The sequence below is a fragment of the Egretta garzetta genome, unplaced genomic scaffold, assembly GCF_000687185.1.
Source record: "Egretta garzetta isolate BGI_Z169 unplaced genomic scaffold, ASM68718v1 scaffold9, whole genome shotgun sequence".
Taxonomy (NCBI): domain Eukaryota; kingdom Metazoa; phylum Chordata; class Aves; order Pelecaniformes; family Ardeidae; genus Egretta; species Egretta garzetta.
In genome coordinates this window covers 2,839,760-2,863,554 of record NW_009260763.1, presented here as the reverse complement: position 1 = coordinate 2,863,554, position 23,795 = coordinate 2,839,760, and the positions used below count along the sequence as shown (strand labels likewise).

General features: G+C 37.2%; 1 protein-coding gene across 1 annotated transcript in view; it reads right to left on the bottom strand.

Annotated features, from left to right (window-relative positions):
- The window catches only part of IMPG1 (interphotoreceptor matrix proteoglycan 1), a 70,831-nt gene extending 51,750 nt beyond the window's left edge, over positions 1 to 19,081 (bottom strand). The window contains exons 1-4 of the mRNA XM_009646080.1: positions 19,015 to 19,081; positions 5,843 to 6,076; positions 949 to 1,115; positions 708 to 736 (exon numbers count right to left, since the gene is read on the bottom strand). Of these exons, the coding sequence (XP_009644375.1) occupies positions 708 to 736; positions 949 to 1,115; positions 5,843 to 6,076; positions 19,015 to 19,081 (497 nt within the window). The remainder of the gene's footprint in view (positions 1 to 707; positions 737 to 948; positions 1,116 to 5,842; positions 6,077 to 19,014) is intronic.
- Positions 19,082 to 23,795: the final 4,714 nt, after the last annotated feature.

Sequence of the window (23,795 nt, the reverse complement as noted above, 5' to 3'; positions counted from 1 at the left end):
ACAGTATAACTTATGAATGGAAAAGATTATTTGCTACACCTGAAAATCTAAGAAAAATTGAAGGAATAATAATACATTAATAAGAGAAAATGTGGACAAATGGTTTGTCTGGCTGTACTATAGTATTTATATGCAGAGAAACAGAGTTTCATATTGTAACTTTAATCCTGCCATTCTCAGCCTTCTGAGCATTGCCAGCATCATACTTCTTTTCCAAGAGTTTATGGAATAAAGCATCACATTAGTTAACACTATCATGGCATGTAAAAACACAGGGGAAAGCTAAAGGAAAGGCATTGAGTTTTCGTATTATTGCTTAAGGTAGCCTCCCAGACAAACTTTTGTCAAGCCCTCTGACTTTCTTTTTAAGAATTGTAGCAATTGTGGGTAATCTTTTGTCACACTGCCAATCAACACTAGTCTAATGCAAAGCCATGGCTCTGTCAGAGTTGCATGCTCATGTTAGTCTAAGAAGATGTTCTGTGGTGTCTCAAAGTGAACAGGCAACTCAGACATTTGTCCACCTTCACTATTTGTGATTCAATTACTGTGTACTATGATACATTCAGTATACACATCTCTCACAGCACACACCAAATACACCACAGTGCTATCTGTATATCTGTTCACATTCATGCACATCTACACATATCTTTTTCAAAAAAGGCAGTAACATCAAGTGGCAAGGTTCTACTTGTGCTACTTACCTTTCCTGGAAGGTTCTATGTTTTACTCGCTGCGAAAAGATTAAGAAAAACAACATTTTACTAGTGGGTGTATCCAACCATTGAGTAGAACCCTTTAGCTCTTTTGTTTACTGTACTTTTATGTTTTCCTTCTAACACACACCCCCTCCTTTTCCTGAGCAATATTTTGCCCTCATATAAGCAGATGGGGAGGGACCTGGAAGTCTCCCCCACTTTCTAAACAAATGTCAGTAATCCTTACCCGTTGGATTATTTCCAGGTGCTCTTGGGAATTGCTGAAGTTTTTGCCAATGTCAAATATGCAGAAGGTTTCCCTCTGGCAGGCAGTAACCCAGTTCTGATATTCAGAAGTATCAGGAATCCGATCCAGAAAAATACGAAAGGCTTCCCACACAGCTTCCTGGCAGACTGAGTAAGAAAAAAGGGGCTGGGGATGGATGCTTTATACCAAAAAGTAAATTTGAAAGCCTTTTTAAAGTGATTTGGGGTTTACATGTTTTACTGTACTTAGTAAACAAATCCAGCTTCTAGGTATTTTTAGATATTCAGGTCTTTTAGGTATTTTTGAGGTAACAGTCATTTCCCTTTATGCTGAAGGATTAACAGTCATTGAGTTAAGGATTGCTAATTTCCCTCATTTTAAGAGAGAGATTAATTTGGCCTGACATCATCATCATGAATAAGGAGCAAACATAAAGCACACTTCCTTCACCTCAAAGGTGCATACATCGAAAGATACATAGTGGATGGTCTAGTGTGAGCCAACAGGGAGGTAGAGAAAATAATAATCTAGCAGTCACCATACTTTAATCCTAATTTTAACTGTATACAAAAGTTTTGTACATTAGTATGGTTAGCTATACATAGAACAAGCTAAACAGAGCATATTTAAGATTCTTATATTCCCCATACATACAACAAAATATTTTAATGCAGAAAATGCAGCAGGCTAAAATTATTTGATTGTATTCCAAATTTTCAATATAATTACTCTTTTCAAAATCTTAAGGACATTCTGCAGCAGGTACGTGCTTTCATGTTTCTTTAAACACCTCTGGAAAAATTGCATGACTTAGGATAGGTTTCCAAATATTCTCTGGAAAGAATATGGTTTCCTTCCGCTCCACGCAACCGTACACCATCATTTGTTCAATGTTAAATATCTCCTCCATGGTGATGAATCACTCAGTTAAACACCAGGCTACATCAGACAAGATGATCAGGTACTGTGGCTGCAGAGAGAACAGTAGCGTTCCGCATCATTTAGGGAAATGAAAATGAACATAAAGAGAGTAAGACCTTTTGAAAAGGTGGCATTCAGAAGTGGCTCTAAGGGAGCTTCATTTACAGGATGCAAACTGACTTAATTACAAGAGATTATGTGAAGCACAAAGTAATGGAGACTAATACTTTTACATATTCCGTTGGTTCATTCCTTATGCAAGAAAGATGTGAAGTTCAGCTGTAGTATGTTACAGAATATATTAGCATGCATATTTGGGCTTGGTGTCCACTTTTTTGATCTATTTTCTAGCAGTCAGGGAAAACTTGTAAAAGATAAGTTCCTGCTGCAAAGACCTTGTTCTCTAGCACTGTGAGTGAGGATCATGACACGCATGAGTACGTGAGGGAGGGGAGAAAGCAGCAGCAGCTAGGCTACAAAATGACTGCTCAGAAATACTTTATAGGCTTTACTTTCCCTTGATGTTTCTGATAACACAGGTCTTAGATATGTCTGCAGAAGTGAGTTTTTGAGAGTCTCAGGCGGCCAGGTGGGGCTACACTTCTGAGTGCACTTTTACCAACATCTTGCTGAAGTCTCCTCTTTTTTGTAAATTGAAACCATTTCTAAAAGATTGTGGAGCATAAACTGTTTGCTCTTGCAGACAGCTACTGCCTACCTGACTAACTACACCAATATGTCTTTGGATTTCTGTTCAGATACCAGCCCTTTCCGTCACCCAAAATATTTATGTTTCACTTAACTCTGCACAACCTCAAACTAAACATAGAATGAACCCTGGCTGTACCTGGGTCATGTTTAAGTCACTGAGTGGTCCAAAGGGATCCTCGAGCTAGCACAGAGCCAGCCAGGAAGTGTTGTTCTGTGTGGACTTTCCTGCTTAACTGCAGAAATATCCACTTATGCAGGTTGTCCTCTGCGTAGTCTGTGAACTCCATTGTGTAGGATAACGAGCATGGCTCCACAGCTGCAAGAACCAACGTGTTTTGAACAGAACCAGTTCAGTTTCTTTCAGCTGTCGCTATACCTTCCCATTCATGGGCGACCGACTCTGTCGCTATTTGTTGATTCCTCTGGTATTGTTAGAGTCAATAAAGCCAGCTGTATATTTGGCTTTGTGAAAATATAATGTACACTCACTCAAGATGAAGGAACAAGTTTCTTCAAAATGTTGTTTAGAGTTAAATGCTTTTATAGAAGGGGATTTTCAAACTTATTAGAAAATTTTAACAAAAACTTGCTAGCAATTGAAAAGCTGTTGCCTTTAGCACTTTACTTTGCAAAGTGCAATTACTGTGAGATGGGACATTTATTTTCAGTACTTGATACCTGCTTTGACTGAGAGTGAGATAATTATCTGCATTATCTAAAATATCGTTGTCTCTGAAATTAGTGCCCTCAGATTCTCCAGGTATTCTCTAAACTTGCTGTAGGGATATACTCACCTAGCTGTGTTAGGGCACCTCAATCATACCTCAGGAACAACCTGCCCTCCCAGTAGAGCAGCTGCATGTGGAGCAGATATGGTCAGATTATTAAAAAGGGACAGGCTGTCTTTTGAAGAGATTTATTCATAATGAGGTAGCAGTTAAGGCTACATTCTATCATATTTTTCCTCACTAACAACTCTCTGGTATCTGTTTTTCTGAGCAGTAACTGCTGAATAAAGATGTACTATCTGATGAAAAGTAATCCAGTTACCAGGGTTTAGATAAACATGACACATGGCCAGCTGAGGAGGCATCGTAGCTAATTCCATGCATGCTCCCAGTTTGCCACACATGAGGGACTGTCTTTGTGGTTACTTAAGCTATGGTGTGTCATTCCAGAGTTGGTAAAGGGTTGCAGTAAGGTTATCCAATACTAACTGAGATCCTGTATCTGAGCTGCTTTGTGTTATGTACTCATTCCTGAAAGCACAGAATACATACATATATGTGAAAAAAATTGTGTAAATTTTCTTAGGAAGCAGTAAAATTCTCTAGAGGACAGATACTATCCACAGTGCTGCTACAGTTCTAAAAGTGTCATGGGACTTGGAGGGCTAGAAGTGGTCTCCTAGACTTTAGCTACTGAAAAGAACGGACCTAAAAGTGTATCTACAAAACAAAATGAAGGTAGGATTGTCCCACAGACAGGCACAGGCTGTAAGACTCCAGTGTGGCTACTAGATTATTTTTTCATGAAGGCTTGTACTGTGTTTACAGCTTCAGGGATAATTCTTGAATAAACCACATTTTCACTTTTACCTTTTTTTTCATTTATCACTTTCATCAGGTAAATCAGCACGCTTAGCTGGGAGGGCAAACATCTTGTGTTCTGATCTTTCCTTGAAGGAAAGATTTTTTGAGGTTTTAATGAAGGACATTGTAATGGAAAATGTGCAACTATTCAAGGGAGCAGAAACACCTTTTCTAAATGAGTGTACAAATTATTCAGCTGCAGTCATCTGTTCTCTTGCTTACTTTTGGGGAAGTACTCCAGCTTCAGCTGAAGAACTGGATGACACCTGCTCTGAGAATTTTGTGAGTGTAGGACACTCTGCTGGGAAAGAAGAGATATAAGTTCTGACATGCTTGCACAAGACTTATAGAGCCCAATATCCCAGCTGATGTACTGCTCTTCAAAAAAGTGGTAGTGCTGTCATCGTCAATTTTTAAGCAAAAATGTCATGGCTGCAGTTCTTTCAGTTTAGGTCAATGATACCAACCTGTCCCATAATAGTTTGTTTTCAGCCCAATCAGTGTGGCCAGTGGGTTTTGGGGACTTTCAGGATTAATTAGTATTTAAGAAAGGCTTTAACACGTTTCATAACTCTGCCTAGTGCCCCTTGGGTTGGAATTCAGTCCCACAATGGATACCAAATATGTTTGTATCTATAGGAATGGCTACAGACATTGGTGTAGTTTGCCCATGCTTCCCATAGCAAGCAGCTGCTGGAGTAAAATTTTTGCAGCTCTACATCCAGGTTTTGAACTAGCTGCTTCCCTGGAGGAATGCTGAGGAGCAGCCAAGTTACATACATGTGTGTGAATGTTTGGAGACCAATACAGAGGACAAATAGATAAGCAAAGTTGATTTAGATACTTGCATCCTAGAAGTGCTGACTAGGTTTCAGAATTAGCTTTGGACCATCTAGCTGCAGCACAAAAATATGCATTTTCTAATACAAATTGGAACAGCCACAGAATGAAAGACTGAGAGAGGTAGAGGGAGGAAGAGAGGAAATATAAAAAACGGAGGACTAATTGTACCATGCTCTTTAGGGACTTAAAATTTGAGTCATAACTCCGTAGGCTCTCTATGGTCAAGGGAGGTAAAGAAAGGGCTGCGGAGGGAGTGAAATAATTGGAAAAGGGCAGAAAAAACATTCTATACTTTTTAAAAATAAGACTAAGGTCTTTGCATGAGCTGCTGGTAATTATCTCAGTGTTTGTAGCATACCAACACTGCTACAGACTTAAGATAACTACAGATACACCAACATATTTGTACATGACTAATGAATAGTTTCATTACTTGCCTTGAGCTGGTGGGATTAATTCCGAGTAGCAATCATGGTACCTACTGCACTTTTGAGAGAGGTGGTACAGCTTTACACAGTAGTGCAAGCATAATTTGGCCTTCATGTTCTGCCATGCTAGAACCTTATGCAATTACACTGAGTTCATTAGTCCTTTGAGTGCATTGTTTTATTCTGTTCTGGTAACTATCTGTCTTGAACCATGCTGATGTACATGTAATATTTGATTATCTATGTAAAAATAAAGCATAAAGCAAATAGCACATATGCTGCCTAGAGCTAGAGAACAAGATTCTGGAAAATTATTGTGTTTCCTCAATTAAAAGAAATATTTCAAGAAGGAAGTACATGCTACAATCATCATCTTACCTCTTAATCTATAGTAAGCTTGGTGACTGGCTAAAATCTGCTTCACTGATTCTTGTGGGCAAACTTTCACACCAGTTGAGAAAAAGGATGACCTCTTTGTTCGGTGTTTTGCCATGTCAAATATCCGCCTTATCGTCGATACTCTGGACCTCTTTGTTGTTCTTTCTGTTTTGTCTGACCCTGAGGTGTCTGCAAGGTGTTTGGCTTCACCACGGTTTATTTTATTAGGGATTTCTGGAAAAGATAAAAAATAAGTATGTACATAAACATACATTGCGTACGTAGTAGGTATCCAATGCAAGAGCATGTCTGGAAGATGAGCATGAACCTGAGAGTTCTTTTTCTTACATTATATTGATGTCAATGCTCTGACTGAATTAATGTGCTGAGGAGAAATGTACAGTAATCACATGGGGGAACTGAGACTCAAGAGACCTGGTAACTGGTTTCCTTCTATCTCAAAACATGACCCCAGGTAAAAGTTTCAGAAGTCCTAAATCTTGTTTTCAAAAGCAACTTTGAGTTAGATTCAAAAAGAATACTTAAGGGCTTGAACTTCATGCCACAGCATCTCATTTGAGAGCATATCACCCTGTAGGGAGATTTACAGTACAGCAATAAGTAATGCTCTGGAGTTCATAGAAAATGAAGCATATCTGTTCAGCTTACATGGTAAAAAGGTGTCCGTGCTAGCAGAGAAGTAAAATGAGAAATAGTTGTTCCTTAAAACTGCACCCTTCTAAAATATGCTTATCTTTCCTTTGAGCTTCAAGGCACATTTCCCTTCATGTCAGGCTCATAGTCTTGAACCCATCCCAAGAACTGGACCCTAAAACACTTTCTTGCAAAAGCTGAATAGGAGTTTGATTGTCTTTGGGGAAAGAAAGAGCTGTTTCCAGTCTCCCTCTTTTACTCCGTTCTGCACTCTATCTTTCCCTCACATAAATTGAAGTATTAATCAGAACAGACTGCAATTATGTTTCTTTGCCACTGGATGATAAGTGTTATGAACACTCTGGCAATGTATCTTAATAAATCTTTAACTATTCCTGGCAAAGTGGAACAGCTTCAGTAGGAAAAAGTGAAATCCGTGAGTGGGAATTGAAGATCTAGGCTTGAGTTACTCAGTTATGAAAAATTGAAATGCTTCTAGGGTGTCAAAATAGCCTCAAGCATAGGAACCCCCACCCTAAAAAGCATGTAAAAATTCGGGACTCATTTTGTTTCACTTTGTAAGTATTCGTGATGCAGTATTACATGACATAGCAGCTAAATCTAATGTAAAAATGTTAATGATAAAAATAGCGTGTAGGGTACACACTTAAATCAGCTGAAATATGACATTTTGCAGGATCGTGTGACAGGAGCAATTAGTATCTTTTAGATTATATTCCAAAAATTTGCATACATATTAATAAAGATGTTAAAGTTAATTTGGAAATACCTTTTTTTGGTTGTGTTTTCACACATTTATTACAGTCATTACAGATGAAAAAGAAAAATGTAAACAGAATAAAAGACATTTTGAAAGAACTGTTCTGAAAGAAAAGTGTAAAATTTGTAGATAATTGGAAAGCTTTAAGGGAGAAAATGTAAGAAAGATATGGTATATGTGTACTTGAATGTTGATGAATCAACTGAAAAAATTGCTTTGAAGAATGGTTTAAAAACTTGTAAAAGAAGAATAAAAGGAAATAATAGGGTTGAAAAGGAACAAGTTCTTTTTGTGAGAGTAATACTACCAAAAAAACTAAGAGTAAAATTTTATCAGTTTGCTGAAGAAAGAAGAAATATCATGCTGCATGTAACAAACACTAATTATCATGTTCTTAGGCAAATCAAGAGAGAATAAGGAAGGTAAAAACACATTATCTTGACAATTTGGAACCGTGTTAATTAAGTGTTTAAAGAAAAGTGGTCAGACAAATGATAAGAGAAAAATAATTGAAAAGGATAATATTATAAAAAGGATAGTACTTGAAGTAAACAATGGGAAAAGTTCTACCATACATGTCAGTATACATATATATATGTGTGCGTATATATATGTCTCAGTTCTTATTTAACTTCAGAATGAACATTCAGTGCTGTTCAAAACTGTGTAAAAATCATAATAATGAGATATATATAATGATGTAGGTGGTACTCTGGTATGGGAAAAAGTTGATTGCTTGATTATGATAAATATTGTATGAAAGACAGGAAGCTATACAATGAAGGCAACAGGGGACTGTTACTGCTTTGTAAAGCATGCCAGAGGCAGCAACCTGTAGGCCTATAACTGTCTAATTGTCGCAGGGTAATTTAAAATGATGCAGTCATATAGTGTTTGTCATTAAATGAAATGGAAGTAATTTTTCCACAGTAATGTCAGATCATGAACCATAAACTGCATAAAAGGAACTGGCCAAACACCAGATCACTTGAGACACTGAATTATTTGAATGATAATGGGGTGAGAGTGCAAGATCCAATGCCATTGAAATCTCAAAGCAGACCTCTGAAATCCTCTAGAAGAAAATATCAGAATTCTACATGGAAAGTGGCCACTTGTAAGTTTATTACCTTTTGCAATGCCTATTAACTGCAATAGACCAGCTGCCCAGGCAGTCTGAACAACTGGGGCAGAGGGTTTTGTCACTAAGCTCTTTGATAGCTTTTGTATGGAACAGAGGCCCTTCTTGAAGGATTTGTTTCTTCCCCAGGATTTATCCCGAAGTCATTAAATTGAATTAAGAATTATACTATACATAAGACTTACAAAGGACATTCTTCTCAAATGATTGTTGTAATGATTTCAAACTCCCTGTGTTAGGGTCACTATTTGGGCTTTTCAGTCTGAGAAAGTGATGGTACATATCTGCTTCCAGTTATCACTGTTCTGCTAAACTATTCAGGGTTGGTGTAAATTTTTTCTCTTTTAATTCTTTCCCTTCCATTTCCACATTTTGTGGGAGGGAACTGTTGCTTAAATGTGCTTATTGTAATAGATTTATTTCTTTTATATCTTGTGGTTAGTAAATTTCCCTTAATAGAGTCACTTTTATTATCATCAGTTATTGAAATAATTTTTTTACTAAACTTAAGCAAAATTTCAATTGGAGAAAGAATCAGCCCCTTTCTCCACATGATTGTCCAATACTTATTTCCTAATATTTACAGAATGTGAATGGAAGAAAAACTCTTCTGGGAAAAATATTATTTGTTCATAATTCTTCAGACTTGTGCTTTCCCCTGTGTCTGTGGAAACTCTGATCTGAGAAATTTTTACCTGACTCCCAGATGGTTCAGCCATATACTTTACTATAATATGCCTCCATCTACAACTTTTTAGATGTTTTGCTCTCAGTGTCCTGGGTTGAAAAAAATAATCTAAAAAGACATCTGCTATTATGAAATTGAACATACATACGTTAGCTGATCCCTTTTCTTTTTAGCATGCAACACAATAATCGAGTAAACTGGAGTGGTGAAAGTTTTACAGGGTACCTCACTTGATCACGTAAAAAATCCCAATAATACTAGGCTGTTTTACTTTTCTTAAAATAAGTAATTTTAAAAATTTTTGTTGTTCTCATTCTCTTTTCTGAAACAAACACATGCAATGAATATATTTAATGTTTACCCTGCACAACTTGACTTTTTAAAACTGTTGTTTCACTAAGGTGACTGTCTCAGTTTCACCTTTAAAAGGCATGTCTTAAGATTTTTAGTTTTCTTTGGTAGTTCTAGGGCAGAAGGGCAGCTAACTGTCAAAGTCTGGTACCATTTTACTGTACTTCAGCTTAATCTCCAAGGTGCCTTAAACAAAGCTGTAACTCTCCTTCTTTATTCTCACATAAAGAATTTGCATAATTGATCCCCATTTTCCATGTGGTATACTTGAGAAAAAAACGTGAGGTAGTTTTACCAAGGTGATCTATAGAGTCACTGTCAGCCAGTAAAAAAATTTAGAGTTCCTGAACTCTAGTCCTGAACTTGAGACAAATATAACAAAATATTTTCCAAAGATGATAAAGCAATTTTCAGAATATGATATAGCAATCTTATTTGCATGGGACCTAATCAAAGTGCTTTGACATCCATAAAGGTCTCAGAAGTGCATAGTACTGTTCTTCAGGTTTTGTCTTCAGGCAGATAAATGGTATTCATTTCTCAAATTAAAAATCTGAAATCCTCAGAATTAAGTCAGGCCCCTGCCCTGTGTCTCTTGAGACCCGCATTATCAAATTTATACCGTCACTAAAAAAAAACAAGGCAGGAAAAACAGATTTCAAAGGTGAGAGTCCCTGTGTCTTTTTAATAATCTGCATGATGGAAAAGGAAAAATACATCATTATTTAACAGGAATCTAGAAAAAAAAAGAATTTAAAGCCATTCAGATAATTGATCAGGTTTTGTTGTGTTTTTTTTAAATTTGCTTTTATAAACACAGGAGGAGGAAGCTTGTATTCATACCTTTTGTGTATAACTGTAACGGATGCTTTTCTATACAGCTTTATTCATTTCTAGCTGTTAATAGTATCAGTTTTTGGAGGCCTCTGGTTTTGCTGTGGCTTGTTTGGGTTTTTTTCAGCAATGTAGGCAATCTGTGTAGGAACATTTACCCACAGCATTAATTTGGAAGTAAACTTCTAGTTTTACTTGACCTTAGAGAATTAAGATGTCGTGTATGCAAAAAGAAGAATTTAAAATATGGTAACTAAAGGTTTCAGCAGCAAAATTCAAGGTGACATCAGGACAAAACTGTTGGAATCTGAATAATTCATCATTAAAATCATCACAAGGTTGTTAGGTATGAAAAAGCAGATTAATCTGAAAAATAAGTGATGTTCTTAGGATAGAGAGGAATGCTTGATTGATAAAGGAGACATATTGCCCGCACAATAACATAATTAATGATTAAAAGACAAGTCTTATTTAAGGGGAACTGCTGAAATAGAACGAGGAGAGCTTATCAAAGAGGGTTAATTTAACAAAGATCCCATGAATGTGTTGTTGTGATCCAATTAAAAATACAGTGGGGCCAACAGCCCCTCTGTTGATAATTCAACTAGTAACAAAAGCAAGGATAACTAGTCATGGAAAGTTGACCCTGAGATCTCTGAAAGGGATGATCAATGTACACACCAGATGGAGCATAGAAAGTACAAAGAGAGGTAATATCCTGGACTCTTCACTTAGAGGTAGTCTCCTCCTGTCATGGTAATAGTGAGGACTCAAATTCTAACGGCACTTGCCAGTGACAGAGAGGGTGCCCATGACATGTTCTCTCCTTATATTCTTTTTTAAATCTTTTTTTGTGCCACATTGCCTCAGTCCCAGTTGCATGGGAAGGGTCTGACTGGGTCAAAGGGGTTTAGATGAGCTGGGACAGATTAAAATACAACATGGTTTTATCATCAAATGCTCTATTTTCCCATGCAGATGTGAAAGTAGAGACCCTTTCCTTGCACTCTTGCTGGTGTTCGGGGCTGCTTTGCCAGTGCTTTGTCAGACACTGTAGCTCTGGCTGTGTTTACATTACATTTCCAAGCTTGTTTTCACACCCATGAAGGCTCACAATTTCAAAAACTTGAGAGTATGGAATCCCATATTAGAAAAATTAATAGTAATATTTAATCTGCTCGGGTCTTGTCTCTGAAAGCTCAGTGTTATATGTTTTTCTTGTACTTATCTTTGGGTCCAATATATTCTTTAACTGTTTTTAATACACACAGTGAAAGAACTTTAAGAGGAATTGCTGAGGGGACTCAGCCCCAACAGTTGTTCCATGCTGGTGAGTAGCACATCTTATCTGGGAGCTAACTGGGGTAGCTGAGGCACAGGACAGAACTCAGTTTGGATCTCACTTCTTCAGGTTTAGTGCACTTAGCCAGTGAACTGCTGGGTAGGAGGGCGGTATCCACTATTGTGGGGATCTTTTGCTGAAAGATGAGGAGCTGACATTGATGCCTAGCTTCAGAAGAAGATGAACACTGGCCAGAGGAGAATGTCTGTGTTCCTAAAAGACAGGAAGAGGGCTAAGGGATTTATATTAAAAGTCAATTTTAATTCCTCAAATGAATATTGACAATGATGAGCTTGATAATTCCTGTTTGGTATGTTGGCTTGTGTGAATGCCATTCTTAAATGTCATTAAATAGTAACATTACCTACGGAATGAGGCCTGGGTATCTAATTGTGGCGAAGAGCTATGGGGTCCAGGTCCAAGCCTCCAGCTTGGAAGACCCTGTGTTCAGCTGACCGATGTTCACTAGCAAACTTCCTGCGCAAGCACCACAAAGCTGGTGTCTACACGCCCAGCACTATGGAACCTTTCATGTACCTACTAGTATCTTGTGTTATGCAAGACTTGGCATCACCTTACGTGTCAAGGAGGTGCTAGGCCCTGCCTGTGCCGTGGGGACTTTGTACTGAAGACAAAATACAGCTGATTCCTGTATCTCTTGCAGCATTACAAAACAACACCGGCACATGTTCACAAGCTGTGCTCAAGCTCTTTATGACACAGGAGATGAGCTCCAGGCTCCTGCTTAAAAAGTAAGTTCTGTAATTATCAACCTTTTAAAGACTATGTTCTTGTTTTAAATTAGATCTGTACCAAGGGATTTTCCTTCTTGAAAATTCGGGAAAGTGGTTGGTTTTCATAAATCCTGCTTCTTGGCAGGGATGTGTGATGATGCTCCTTTAAACATTTATGGAAGATAAAGAATTTCATCACTGTTAACATAGTACTCCAATAAGAAAAGGCTCCCATGAATCCTTATGTGATATATTCCTGTTGTTATCCTTATATTAAAAATACTGTATGTTTGGTTATAATGAAACAATCTACACCTCAGAACACATATGGAAATAAATCTGGAGAAGAATGTGATGAATTATTTTGAATTATATGGTATAGCAATGACAGTCGTAAATGTCTAAATTTTAATAAAAACCCCAGAACTTTTTGTTTTAGTGGTGTTAGGAGATGGCATTAGATAACAGTTCTTTTGCAGAACCCTTTCAATTAACCTGGATTTACATTTTGGTACCAAAGATTGCTGTTGTTATCAACCAATGTGCTTTGGAATTTCAGTAAGTGTGAAGAATTTCACTTCTGCAAATAGGGAACACAAGGAAACTAAACTAGATATCATAATCGCTCATCTGTTTCCCTTCCCTTAGATACTCACACACATCTGTGTGGTTTTCCATGCCAAGTGGAGAACACAATTGTTAAATCAACCAACTTCAGAAAGAAAGCTAAGAAGATAACTTGAAACAATTTTTATGACATTTATGCTTAGGCCTTATAACAGATAAACATTTTTTTTTCTCCCTCTCTAAATAGACTATTTGGTAACATCTCTGAATTACGCTAACTATACAATTCACGGCAAAATACCTATGGGGAATGATCTACCTATTCTAGATGGGAATAGAAAACATAATATGCCACTGGTGAGATTCTCCTGCTTTTGTGAATATAGTTGTCATATACTGACTAACAATGAATCCATGTTCATAATAAATGCAGTCCGTACCAACTGCAAATATTGAACCCCCTGAAAGCTTGATGAGTCAACACGTGATTTTGGCACATTTCCTTCCTACGTGAAAGGGCATCATAAGAAACTCATATTTTCCTTGAATTCATATGTCTCTTTTAAGATAGAAATATATACCATCTCTTTCAGACAGATAAGTGCAAATTCTGGTGAAGAATCCTCCTTTTTATTCATCAACTCTACTACCTGTTGCTGCTGGAATTCATAGAAAATATCAAAGACCACCTATGGTTTCATTGCTAACATACAAATTTTATAACAATCTGCTTAAGGTCCAGGACCTGGACTAGAAACAGCATTGAAGAATGATTGGGTTTAATGCTGACATACGGAACATATATCTAGTTGTATTTCCTTGGCCATCTTAGAAGCATTTGACCTGAAATGCTGTTCTATTATCTGATATGGTTTACATCAAAGGATACAAGAAAATGCTTTTAATGTTTGAGTAGTTCTTGGAGGGATGCATCCAATTTGCAGTGATGAAACACTCACTTGAGTACCTCTGCTATTCATTTTCTAATCAGTCTTACTCAAGACTGTACAGCCATCCTCTGAGAAAGTCAGTGAGACAGCGTTAGTTCAAGTTCCAGTGGTATTTTGCCACATATGTCAACATTTCAACAAATTTGAAGGTGTGAATCAAAGAGCTGCAGTGCAGGCTGTAAGTGTATTCAAATATGATGATGATTAGGATGGCTGGCATATGAAAAAGCTTCCAGGAGCCAGAAGTCACAGTGATATCCCTTTGCTTGAACTTGTGCAACTGGAACTGGTCAATTTTACTCATAGTTTAGGGGCACTCATCATACAATCTACAGTCTCTGGCTAATTGACTCCATCTGATTTTGACAGAGAGTTACTTGGGCTTAACCTTACTTAACTTAGTTATGTGTCAAGCTGCATAGACCAAGGTAGGTTGGGAGGATACCTGGAGGTCACCTAGTCCAGTTCCTTGGTCTAAGCATGGCCAGCTTCTGAGCTGGATGACAGTGTTGAGTTTTGAGGGAGAAGAAGAAAGGGAAAAGTAATTTTTTAGAACTGTCTTCATTTTGCACTGTAACCACAAAATCACAAAATGAAAGATGTGTGCATTACTGCTTCCTATCTGAAACTGATGATCTGTGTTGATTCATATGTATGAAAGGTATACCTGGAGCATACTCACTAAACCTGGTATTTCAGGTAACAGGGTTGCCAAGACCGTCGATATAAAATCGGATTACGTCTGAGAGAGGTACTGAAAGATTCAGAGTTGCCAGTAAGAAAGTAATTTTGGCTCTGCACTGAAGTAGAATTTTAAAAGCCAGTAGAACCTCACCACTTAAAAGATAAGCATGGTGGCCTAAGTACAATTAGTAATGTAGCTGTGAGTCTGGGTCCTACTGATTTGCAGACATCTATGTGACTAGTCAGGTGCTTTGAGAATCAGCCTACTAAACTCTGTTGTTGTCCTGCTTTATGACTGCAACGCTTCTTACAGGTCAGGGCTTTAGTTTCTGTGTTATACCTCAGGTCCTCGTGCTTTCGTGAAATGAGGGTGATAGTGTTATTCTGTCAGACAGGTACATTGTAAGGTTAAAACTGGTGGTATCCCTGCATAAAATGATAAAGTGTGCTACAATTATGTAAGGGTATATAAACACACCTACACTGTGGCAAGTGTCAGGGTACTCCCAGATGGCTGTTAATCTCATGTTTTCCAGATAGGTTACTATTCTGAAGCGTCTTCCCGTAAACAGCAGCTGATAGTGACAAAATGCCAGTGTACGTGTATATAAAAGCAGACTGATAGATAGATAAATAGTTCTTTTTAGGAAGTGTGTTGTTCAATATGACACATTCCTAGGGGAAAGAAATTGTTTGAAGTACAGCTGGGCTTGTAATGTGTAAAGTGCGTGGAATGTGCAGGATAGTACACCTAATTCCAGACAAAAATGGAAGAATTGTGTGATAGAGAATGAGAAAAAGACTCATATTAATTCTGAAGGGATTGGGAATAGGAGAGAGGTACAAAAGCAGAGGGGAAAACATATATTTAAAATATTTTAAATGCGGTAGAATGCGTATAGAGTTTTATTTCTGGGATAGACAGTGTATTTGCTATATCTGATGAATATTGTCCACATCACTTAGTGCACTGCTGAAGCCACTAGGACACCATAATTAGCTGAGAAATGAAGAACAGCATAAACAATAATCTGGATTTCTAGCAGGTTAAGACTCCAAGTAAAGTTACTTTATTGTAGCCTGTAAATTAATGTCCTGTAAAGGGTGAAAACCTTTCATTATAAATAGTGATCATCTCATCCACAAGTGTTTTCAGAGAAAAATTCCCACACATCTAATGGTTCATTCACATACAGTTCACTAATGGCTACTGTACGGGTGTGATTATATCTGGAGTTAATCTTTGAGATTCAGCTACAATATTCTAGTATTTTTATTCAAGTTTAGCTTTTAGCCAGAAAATAGGTAAGATTAAAACCCACATATAATCCAGTGTTACATTTGTTTGGGAAGGGGAAAAAAAAAAAAGGTTTATTTTTCATTTGTTTATAAGCACAACCAGGAAAGCTAACTTTAGCTTGGTAATCCTTATTTATGGATGAAAGTAGAAAATAATCTTAGCACAAAAAGATGATGTCTTTTTTCCTTTCTTTCTCTGAAGCTTTATGTTTTTTGACTTCCCGTTCCCTCTGGCACAAATTTGCTTAACCCTTTTTTCAAGGGCAATTATAGTAATGAAGATCTGAAACACTTATTGCTGAATTGGAACAGCCGAGCGGGAAGGGGTAAGTCAGAATGAATTAGAATGATTTCATAGAGCACACACAAAGTCTTTGTGTCCTAAAGAATGGCTGAGTAAATAGCAGATATTTGCTTGCTGAATAAAAAATAACACTAAACAGTGTTGAACACTCTCTGGCTCCCTTACATTCTCAGTATGAAGTGCTAAGATGTACCCAGCATCAATGCATAGCTTTGGCAGTTCAAAGCTCCTCTGTATTTTGCTACTTAGTCTGGATTTTCAGTGGTTTACAATTCCACAGTTAAAAATTACTCTACTGTCAAATTTTGCAAGTAGATTTTTTGCCGCCACACAGATTTTACCCCCTCACTTTCCCTTCCCATTATTAGAGGCAGTTTGTATCAGAACAGTGGCCTGAGTTCAAGTCCTGAGGTCATTTCCTGGATTCCAGCACTAGTCACGGCCAAAGATAAACACTCTATCTCTAAAGCCTTTATTTTGCTCCCTACAGTTTCCTGTTTGTTTACTGTGGAATTGGAGGTGCTCCTGGATAGCCTCCAAATATTGGGGAGAAGGAATCTTTTGGTCCTAAAATAGGAGGAAGGACCAAAAAACATTACTGAGCAAGCCCCACTTTTGTTAATCTATTTTTTGTTAAGTATAGATGGAAGTAAATTAGGAATTTGAATTTAAGATAGCTTTGTTCACAAGGGAAAAAAAAAACCCTATAAATATTTAGAGATTATTAGCTCTATTTTTTTTCTTTTAAGATGGGACTATTTTATATCTTCATCTTTTATTTCCTAGTCTGTCACAGTTGACATGTACTGCAAACTTGAATAGCCATAAAAGCCTCAAATCATCTATGACAGGATCATTAATGAGTGATTAATGTAAGTATTCAGACTATTGGGGAGCCTGTGTACTTTTGCAAATATTTTCTGTAAGTATCTGACCCCAATGCTAAGTCATAAAATAACAGTTCTGGAAGCCTCCCTGCTCCAGTAAAGAAGTTTCTTAACACAAGCATTAAGTCTTTTGAGATCTGGGTGCATATATTTGAGACAACATAGTTTTAAAATGTTATATATTGCATGACTACAGGGCAATAAAAAGTAATTGTTATGCATTTACGCATACCACATGTACTTTATAAAACTGCTGGGAAGGAATTTTTCCAATTATCATCCACGTGCACGTATAGAAAAAAAATTTTTCCCTTCAAAGCCATAAAAAATGAGAAAATTCCAACACTGTTACATAAGCAAGATGCAATGGTCACTGTTTCCTGATTGTTGAGAAACACTCTATGCACCAATCTGCACTACTACACCTCTTAGCGAGATAATATACAGTTCTGTATTCCTGTCAAGATAGCCTCCCAGAATTTTGCTGAAGTCTTTTATGGGAAATGTATCGTAACGTACAATCACAATTTGCAATGGGTGAAACTGTGTGACCCCACTTTTTACATTATTGCTTTCTCAGTTCATAATTATAAATATGGACTGTAATGCTACCATCAAGCATGCACAGGCTACCTGGAATTCATTCTGTCTCTTTCCATCATAGAATATGCAATTTAAATGCAAACCCGGTGCATTTTGATGTAACTTTTCTTCTTGTCAGACATGAACTACCACTCATTCTCTCATTTCCAAAATATCATTAATGATTAAGTGACACTACTTACATGGAATTAAAAAGTAAAATCAAAGAGCAACAGAATATAAATCTAGTGTTAATTGATACATTACTTTTTCCCAAGGATTTTTTTCAGTACTCTAATTGTCCACTAGAGAAGATATATATCATTTCAGTGAGGTACACAGACTGTTCTTTACTTTTTAAAGAAAATCTATGCAAAGAAAAGCAAAGCCAAAACCACCCCCTGCAAATAAATCTTTCCAAGTAGTATTGACAGCAGACTATGTTTCACACTGTCTCTTTGACAAATATTTAGATACTATTGAGATGACTTCAATTTTATAATTTTATATTATTTGCATTTAATTAATATGCCTGAGTGATATAAAATAGGAGAGCATTGACTTGGGCAAGCATAAAGCAGTTATAATGTTGGCTTTTAATTCAATTATATAAATAACAAAGCATAGATGGAAAAGTTAGTAAGAAACCCCCTCAAAATTAAACTGGTTCCACAGAGCTCTAAATCTATTGAATATGGAACTGAATGGGGAAAAAATCACATCATCATCTTTTCTTTTCTGTTGTTGAAGAAGCTTTAAAATTGCTGTGAACTTTTAAATGTTTTTAAAGGGAACAATAGTTAGGTGTTGTGCTAGAGTGCAGAGGAATTGTCTGTATTCTACAAATAATTTTACAATTATTATTACAGTAATCCTCACTAGTTTTGCCTTTTTTTGGCACATTTGCCAGTATGGTTTATTCCTCCAGAATTTTTATATCTGAAAGTTTTTGAAGTTGTTTCTGACAATGGCTAGTAAATACAAAGATATACTTTATTATTTTGTCTTCATTTCAAGGATGACAGACCATCTTTAACAATGTCAGCACTTAGATGTTCTTTCAACTATTTTGCCCCTTCCATACAATAGTTTTTGAAATTATATTTTTTCATAACAGAGCATATGCAGATAAATCAAAACTAAATGACATCTCTTACAGAGACTGTAAAGCCTGGGAAACACACATAAGAGATCTTGCCAAAGTTTCCTTTTCCAACTTTATAGCAGTGTCAGTAACTGTACTGTCTCTAGCTGAATTGTCAAAACACCAAATTCCAAACAAAGAATTCTGTAATGCAAAAATATCCTGATCTTTCTTTTTTTTTTCAACATATGCAATGTAAATTCATATAAACCTTTAATATATGAACTTACCTCTGCTTCCCTGAACGTGGAGAGCAAGGCAAATGATCAAAAATATTAATCCAGTTTTCAAATGCATGCTGTCTATTGATCATTCACAGTTTTCAAGATCAGTCATGCAGGAAATAAGAATGTTTAGGTCAAGTAGAAGAATTTTGTTTTCTGAAAGATCTAAAATCCTCAAATGTCTTCCCTCTTATTATTTTTCAGGTGTCCCCAGACTTGGACTGCATTGAATTGCAACTAGGCAAAGAATGCAACAGGTGCCAGAATACAAGAGCTGAACAAACCCCTCCAGTGCACACACTTCTAGCCTGGGGGACTGGAGTGGTAAGACAAGAGTGACGAAAAAGAACCAGTGTCTGTTTCTGGAATAATCTGTTTATCTGCTGCTCAGACATAATCCCTCTTATGGTCCAGCTGGAAGAGCTTTCTTCATCTTATTAACCTTCTGGAGCAGCATCTGTCAACCCCAGAAGACTTCAGCAGCACCATGATAAACAACGGAAGTCTCTTCTCATGCCCATTGCCTTCGAACACCTTTGAGCATTCCCTTCGAATGCCTTTGAGCATTCCGGAGGTATGGCATATGAGCAGTGGCGAAGTCACGGTGAGAGCTAACTGTGCTATTTCCAAGCCAGTGATCATATAACCCAGGGAACTTCCTTTGAAGAGGAAGACAGCTTTTTCTGAAAGAACATGCTATACTCAGCTTTTCCACTGCATATGTCTTGGAAGCCTCTCTCCCTTCTCATACCAAAAGGTTGCTGTCGCAATATTCCTATCAGAGCAGTGATGATGATGTTCTATGACAGCGGTGAAATGATGTGACTCAGCAGTAAATTGCAGCAGTGTTCAAGGTTGGCACAATCTGATGCCAAACTAGGAGTGGGGGAGGGAAGGTGCTGCATGGAGGGAGAGTGAGAAAGGGTGTTGAGAAAAACTGGTTCAAGCACATAGCTATAACCAGGCCAAGAATTAGCAGGGAGTGAATGCACTTTTCAAACAGCTCTGTTCCAGTTTCCCAAATAACTATTCCGGTTACATATTTGGCATGCGTAAGTGCTTACTTTTTATTTTCCAGAATGTTTTATGCTGTTGCGTTACACCTAAAAAAAGCTACCAGGTGGGCATTTGTAATGGTCTGTCCCCCTTGGAGATATTTGCACAATGGTGCTTTAACATAGGAAGTAATCTGTAAGTACAAGTTACTTTAAGAACAACCTTCATTTGAACCCAATCAGTAATCTATTTTTACTTAGGATTTAAACAATGGTAACCTCCCTCCCTTCTCAAGATTGCCTAATTTTGACTGCTCAGACAAGTTACTACAGAGACTTGGCTGGGACCAAAGAAGATCTGCTTTTTTTAATTTTAACAATCTTTTTCTGATTTTCAGTGCTCATTTTAATGCTTTAGGTATATTGTTCCATGCACATTATTTTATTGTTCTAACGGTCATGGTGTAACCCCAGCTGGTAACTAAACACCACACAACCACTTGCTCATTCCCCTGAGGTGGGATGGGGGAGAGAATCAGAAAAGTAAAAGGGAGGCAACTGATGGTTTGAGATACAGACAGTTTAATAGGTAAAGCAAAAGCTGTGCACACAAGCAAAGCAAAGCAAGGAATTCATTCATTACTTCCTATGGGCAGGCAGGGGTTCAGCCATCCCCAAGAAAACAGGGCTCCACCAGGCATTGTGGTTACTTGGGAAGATAAAATGCCATCTCTTCAAATGTCCCCCCCTTTCCTTATTCTTTCCCCAGCTTTATATGCTGAGCATGACATCATATGGTGTGGGATATCCTTTTGGTTGGTTGGGGTCAGCTGTCCCAGCTGTGCCCCCTCCCAGCTTCTTGTGCACCCCCAGCCTCCTCGCTGGTGGGGTGGGGTGAGAAGCAGAAAAGGTCTTGACTGTGTAAGCAGAGCTCAGCAGCAACAAAAACACCCCTCTGTTATCAACACTGTTTTCAGCACAAATCCAAAACATAGCCCCATAGCAGCTACTATGAAGAAATTTAACTCTGTCCCAGTGAAAACCAGCACATCAGTGAATCACTGCACATATCTGGAATAATACACTGATGTGCTGTTTAAATACAACTAAAGCTGTTTCCTTTGCTTGCAGAAAAAAGTTTAGGCTATCAAGGACTCTGTTCAGAAGACTTTTGATGTAAATTCTTGGTAAGTCTGGGCCTGAACACATTGTCACATAAAGATGATCTAAAAGTTGCTATGCATAGTGCTGAATTTTAGGCACCCTACATAGGTATGTAAATCAGGGTGCCAGGCCACTCATCTTACCCATAAAGGCTAGTCAAATTCTATACCATAAGAGTCAAAGTCTATGCCATCTAAGTTTGACTTCTGGTTTTAGTTGTCCTGAGTAATTTCTCCTACTGGTCTAGCCAACTGTTTTCCTTACAATTTTCATGCTGCATTTACCTGAAGTACCTGTACCACCCTGAGGAAGGGGAGATCTATAATTATGAAATACATTTTAAATAACCTCAGGTCTTTCTCTGGTGTTCATTATCTCCATAGAAGCCAGATTGGCACCTGGCAGCCAGCATGCACCAGGCACAGCTTTCGGCTTCTGATGAAAAGTGAGAAAACCTGGGTTCTTCTGCTCCCTTCTTTGCTGTTGAGTTTAGCAACAGCCTCCATATCTGCAAATGGAGGGGATGACCCTGGGAGAGCCAGAAAATCCTCTGTAGGAATAAACAAGGTAATACATCTAAGAATGGGGTTTTTTTTCCCCTTTCTCATGCATTGAAATCTAGATAAAATATTTCACTAATTATTATTTTAAATTTTAAAAATAATATTTTATTTTTAGATGTTCTGGTTTGCATATCAAAGTTTAGTAGTCCTGTAGTGGATTTAAAGAGTTTTTCATGAAGAATTCAAATTGTCTTTTTGCTTTCTGATCTTGTTTGGTTGAGCAGTATTTATATTTTGCCCTTCACTGCTATCCAGCCACCATGTTTTATTTTTCTTACTGAACTAATACAAGAGCTATATTTATTTAGTAAATTAAATCAAATAGAAAAATAAAGACATATCTCTCAGGACAGGTGTTTTTTTTTTTTTTTTTTTTATATTTCATAGACAATTCCTCTTTCTGGTGTCCTTAGTAGCAGGCAACAAATATGATCACATTAGGGAAAGCCAGTTTGAAACTAAGCAAAACATTTTCTCCCTGAAAGAATGGATCAATGAGCAGACACTGTGCTTGCAAATGTTTTCTTCTTTTTCCAACCAGTTGTTCTTTAAAACCTATTTCTTCTGGAAAGTCTTACATTCTTCCTTCAAAACTGAACTCAGCCACTATATCCTGGAAGAGTGCCATATAACTCACTTAGCTGATAGTCACAGACAGTGATAGCATTGGGATAATGCACTACATTTCTGTTGGGATGCCGTTAAAATAATAGTAAAGCAGAAAATGCTGTGGAAATGAAGTTAGTTTTTAGTCTGAGTAAATATCAGAAGTGGGGTATTAATTTGGTTTAGAATAAAGCGGTAAATTTGAATTGCAAGAAATAGACAGTAATAGATATCAGGAGTTCAAAAGAAACTCGGAGATTAAGGTTCTGAGTTGCTGACTGTGCAACTGAGTGTTTAAATTGGTCTCTATACCAAATGAAAGAGTTTTCAGAAAAGTTTTGGTACAAATCTGGAGAATTGTACTTCAGGAAATCTAACTTCTGTACTAGAAAAAATGATAGAAACCATAATAAAAGAAATAAGCACAATAACAAGAATGATCTGGCTGATACAATGTCCTTGGATAGCCAACAGTTTTTGATGAGGTCTGCTCTTAAAGAAACTAAGCTGTCATGGAGTAAAAAGAAAAATCTTCTGTCTTAATAGCTTGTTAAAAGATGAGAAATAAGGGAAAGAAATAAACATTTCAAAGGCTAGGTGTTACCATTAGTTTTTATGCTGGAAGAGTGGGCAAATGGTAAGGTACAACATTCTCTGATGGTACAGAATTGCTCAGAATCATTAAGATTTATATTAATAGTGAAAAGATGCAGACCTGTGTCCTGCTGCTGAATGTTGATAACAAAGCTGAAGGTAAAATATATCCATGGGGAAAAAATAATGATATCACTGAACAGATAATTATTTCCTCTAAATTAGGAATGGCCATTTGGCAAGGAGAGTTTGAAAGAATTCTGATAATGGCAATTCAATCTTCAGCCACAATCAAAAGGAGAAATAGAATATTAATGCTTTATTAGAAAGGAATAGAGGGGAAAGTAATTTTTTTAATAAAATGGTATATCATGCATATTTAATGATGCTCTAATCCTGCAATAGCAATAATACCTAGTAAATGGGATAGTGGAGAGGATTATCAGAGGAATGGAACGGTTTCCATATAAGGAAATATTACACACGCTAGGAGTCTTTGGCCTGAAAGAGAGATGACAGAAAGGTTGAGGACATGATTAAATTATTTAGTTTTTCTTATAATATGAGAACAGGAAAATACTAAATTTAATTTTGGGGCATTTATTGCCTACCTTCTTCCTGAACCTTTTATATTTTTGGTCTCAACAGCTTGCTGGGACAGTAAGTTTTCCAGTTTAATTATGCATTTGTCCTGGTTTCAGCTGGGATAGAGTTAGTTTTCTTCATAGTAGCTGGTGTAGTGCTGTGTTTTGGATTTAGTACTAGAAGAATGTTGATAACACACTGATTTTTTAGTTGTTGCTGAGCAGTGCTCAAGGACTCATCCATTTTCTGTGATACCTCTCTCCTCCAAAACAAGGACCAT